Source organism: Myotis davidii, unplaced genomic scaffold, assembly GCF_000327345.1.
Source record: "Myotis davidii unplaced genomic scaffold, ASM32734v1 scaffold1628, whole genome shotgun sequence".
NCBI classification, from domain to species: Eukaryota; Metazoa; Chordata; class Mammalia; order Chiroptera; family Vespertilionidae; genus Myotis; species Myotis davidii.
The window spans coordinates 181,254-185,584 of record NW_006299023.1 but is presented as its reverse complement, the minus strand read 5'-3'; the positions used below and the strand labels follow the sequence as shown (position 1 = coordinate 185,584).

The 4,331-nt window shown below is 41.7% G+C and overlaps 1 protein-coding gene across 1 annotated transcript in view; it reads left to right on the top strand.

Annotated features, from left to right (window-relative positions):
- ADGRG7 (adhesion G protein-coupled receptor G7) overlaps nucleotides 1-4,331 on the top strand; it is an 82,734-nt gene that overhangs the window by 29,923 nt on the left and 48,480 nt on the right. The window contains exons 3-4 of the mRNA XM_006774599.2: nucleotides 1,422-1,526; nucleotides 1,949-2,061. Coding sequence (XP_006774662.1) covers nucleotides 1,422-1,526; nucleotides 1,949-2,061 — 218 coding nt within the window. The remainder of the gene's footprint in view (nucleotides 1-1,421; nucleotides 1,527-1,948; nucleotides 2,062-4,331) is intronic.

Here is a 4,331-nt window from a genome sequence, read left to right as displayed (position 1 = left end):
GGCTGGGGTGCCCCCCAGCTCTTAGCTCCCCCCTGGGTTTCCGATCACTATCAGTTGCAGGGGGCTTCTTCCTGCTTTCCCTTTCCCCTCTCTGCATTGTGCCTACATATGCAAATTAACCGCCATCTTTGTTGGCAGTTAACCGCCATCTTAGTTGGCAGTTAATTTGCATATCACCCTGATTAGCCAATGAAAAGGGTAGCGGTCATACGCCAATTACCATATTTCTCTTTTATTAGTGTAGATGAACATAATGATGGTGGCTTTAAGATGTATTTGTTAGCTGGATAGCAGAAGTTGAGTTTTCTTCTTGGGCTATTTCCCTGTATGTTCAATACACCTTGCCTGTTTCCCAACTATCAAGCTTCTCTGTAAACTCGACACTGCTTTTCCTTCTGGATGCAGTGTCCAGTACAGAGTAATGGGTGAAATTGTTTTCGCAGGTCTTTCAACTGGTGATAAACCATATCACATCACTTCAAATATCACAATTCTAACACATTTAACTTTTCTAAAATCATGATGCATCTTTCTAGCTAAGTATATACTTGGATGCAGTTTTTGTCTTTTCTTCCTTTCTCTTAAAGAGATGTTATTAATTTAGTGGTTTGACTTTTTTACTTCAATCAAAGGTAATTCAGGATCGAAGTTCAACATCACTTGTTGATCTGCAGTGCGCATCTCAGCACTCTGCACACTTTGTGCTGCCTGCTTAGGATCCAGAGATCCAGGAATACATTCCTACCATTTGTTACACTCCTACCAGCCAGCATATTCCACATACTCATGACTTTGGCTTTTTTGCTTTGACCACATCCTCATGTTGCTCTTTGCCATTCTAGGTTTTCAAGATTTCAACTAATTTGATACATTATTCTTGCTGATGTGTTAGTGATCATATCCCACCTCTGGCAAGTTATATATTGTGCACATTTTAACTGGAACCTGTTATCTAATATACTAGTTATCTTAATGGAAATAACTTAACCAGATAAGAAAGTATGAAGTTCTTGCCCAGCCAGTGTTGCTCAGTGGTTGAGCATAGACCTATGAACCAAGAGTTCATCAGATTCCCCATCAGGACACAAGCCCGGATTATAGGTGTGCAGGGGGCAGAAGAGGAATCTTATTTTTATGTGGTTCTTCTAGTTGCCAGGAATGCTACATATCTCAATGGTTCTCTCTCATCGATGTTTCTATCTATCTGTCCCCCTCACTTCCTCTCTCTCTCTCAAATAAAAATAAAAACGTATTTTTTTTTCAAAAAGAAAGAATTAAGTTCTTGTTGGGCCAATGAGTCCTATAAGCTTTCTATTACCCTTTAAATTATACTGGCTAGATTTTGAATTTTGACTTTATTTGGTTTGAAATTTCAAAAGAAAAGTATAATTTAAAATGAAAAAAAATTTTTTTAATTATAGTTAATTTCTGTGAAAATAGTACCGATGGGAGTTTTACATTTGGCAAAATTGCAGTGGGAAGATATGGACCTTCCAGGGAAACATGTGGCAAGGACACTCTAAATGGTATGTGTTTTTTTAAACATCTTCCTTGTTTAGGCATACAAATCACTATACTGGGTTATACCTATCATCCCTCCAACTAGTATTAGGTTCCTGGAAGAGGCATCAAGGAAGGCTTTGTAGAAGGTCTGGTTCCCTTTTATGATACCAATGTTCAAAGTTTAGGGTGTTACCTCACATAATCCTAATTTTCCTGAAAACCTTACTATGGAACAGCTGTACTTCTTCAATTGGTTTATTTTTCCAGCTTATTCTGTCTCCTGGAGTTTGATCAGGTTCACATCTGCTTCCTAGGTTATATAATTTGTCTCAATGTAAACAATTAGCTAAACTATTGACTTACACCATATCTGTGAAGGGACACATACAGGAGCATGTAGTTGCTGTGGCCATCTTTGCAAACACTCTTTTTCTTTTTGTTAAAGCGGACATGCCAAGAGCAACCCGGCTATGCAATGTCACTGAAGATGGAGAGATAGAATTACAAAATGCGACAGTAGGAAATTGCAATATAAATCTGGACATCCTGGAAGACCAGGTATGCTCTATGGCCCATGTGATAGGCAACCGGAAAGAAACTTGATGGTCAAATCAATGCTTTTTAAAACTTTCAAATTAGAAATAACAAAAACTAGTAAATAAACCTTTGTTGTTGTTATTAATCCTCACCTGAGGATAATTTTTTCATTGACTTTTATTTTTTATTATTATTTTAAAAATATATTTTATTGATTTTTTACAGAGAGGAAGGGAGAGGGATAGAGAATTAGAAACATCGATAAGAGAGAAACATCGATCAGCTGCCTCTTGCACACCTCCCTACTGGGTATGTGCCCGCAACCAAGGTACATGCCCTTGACCGGAATCGAACCTGGGACCCTTGAGTCCGCAGGATAGAGCCCGCACTGAGCCAAACCAGTTAGGGCTCATTGATTTTTAGAGAGAGTAGAAGGGAGGGAGAGGGAAAGGAAGAGAGAGAGAGAGAGGGAGGGAGAGAGAGAGAGGTTGATGTGAGAGAGATACATCCTCTGGTTGCCCCCCACACTCGCCCCACCAGCGCTGGGAATGAACCTGCAACCAGGAATGTGCCCTTGACTAGAAATTGAATCCCTTCAGTGTGCTGGCCGGTGCTCTAACCACTGAACAACACCAGACAGGGCTAAAGCCTTTATTTTTTTAAGTTGACATCTATTTGTAAAAAAGACTAGCTGAACATGTTGGTTCTGCAAATTTCAGCAAATGAAAATCTATAGCACATTTACTAATGGCCTCATCATTTTTAAGCCAGTGCATTTTGACCAAAATAGATCTGACATTTGAGACCAAAAACGAAGGTATTTTGCCTGGCCAGTGTTGCTCAGTGGTTAAGCATTGACCCATGAACCAGGTCAGGGCACATGCCCAGGTTTTGGGTTTGATCTCCAGGAGAGGGCATGCAGGAGGCAGCTGATCAATGATTCTCTCTCATCATTGATGCTTCTCTCTCTTTCTCCCTTTCTCTGAAATAAATAAAAACATATTTTTTAAAAAGGAAGGTATTTTAGGGGTCTACTGGACCAGAACACTGAGGCAAAACTAAGGCCTTTTGAGACAGGAAACTCCAGAACCTGATGAGTCTCAGGGCTATATCCATGAGCAGGTGGAATGGGAAGTATATCTAAGTAAATACTTTTCATGCAAATTAAATTATTTTGACTAAGGAGATACCCAAATGCAAATGCATGAAATTACTAACACCTGAGGCCAAACAAGGGACAAAAGAGGAAACTTATCTTTATGTGGTTCTTCTAGGTGCTGGACATGCTACATATTATCTCATTTAGTTTTTATAGAACCTCTGAGAGCTAGGTGTTATTCCCATATTATAGATAACTAGAGGCCCATTGCAGGAAGATTCCTGCAAGAATAGGGCTTCCTGCGGCTGGAGCGAAGCAGAGAAGGGAGTGAAGCCCGCCCTTCTCCGCTGCCTCGGCTCTGCTCCCGTGTCCGCTGCCTGGGGATACCCCATCGGCAGTGGAGCGGCGAGGCTGGATCAGCTGCCGGAGTGGGCAGATTGTGCCTCGCTGCTCACCTCTGTGGCCCCCGGCCAGGTGACAGGTGATGGAGTGCCCCCCACTGCCTCCCCCGCCACCTGCCTGGCCAGCAGGCTTGGACACTTCAGCAGCAGGGCTGAGGGGACTGGGCGCTGCCATCTTTGTGACGGAGCGACAGCTAATTTGCCTATTACTCTTTTATTAGATAGGCTTATAGCTAATAACACTTACTTATTATTGAGCATTGACTGCATGCTAAGTGCTGTGCTGAACATTTTACATATGCTGTTTTATCATAGTTAATTCCTGTAACACCCCAATAGATACGTATGAATGTACTCTTTTTATAGATGAGAAAACTGTGCTTCTGAGAAGTGCAGTATTTTGCCTGATGAGTCACAGCCAAAAGTGATGGTGCTGCTTTTTATTTTAAAGTCCACACTGGACCATATCATACATGGGCAGGGGTGGAGGTGGGAGTAGGAGTGGTAGGAGGATGTGGAGGTGGTGCCAACCACATAGGTTGTGCCAGCCACATAGATTGTGGGAATGACTTCATGCTCAGGAATCTGACAAAACAGTGTCTGACTATTAGCTCTGCCACTTCTAAGCTGCATGAACTTTGGGTGAGCTCCTTACCCTCTCCAAGGCTTTAAATAGGGATGAGAATGCTCAACTCAGTGTTGTTTTGCGGATTAAATGTAGTAATACCTGTAAAACATTTAGCAGTGCCTAGATCGCAGCAGGGACCTGGATATGGAACGAGAGCATTGTT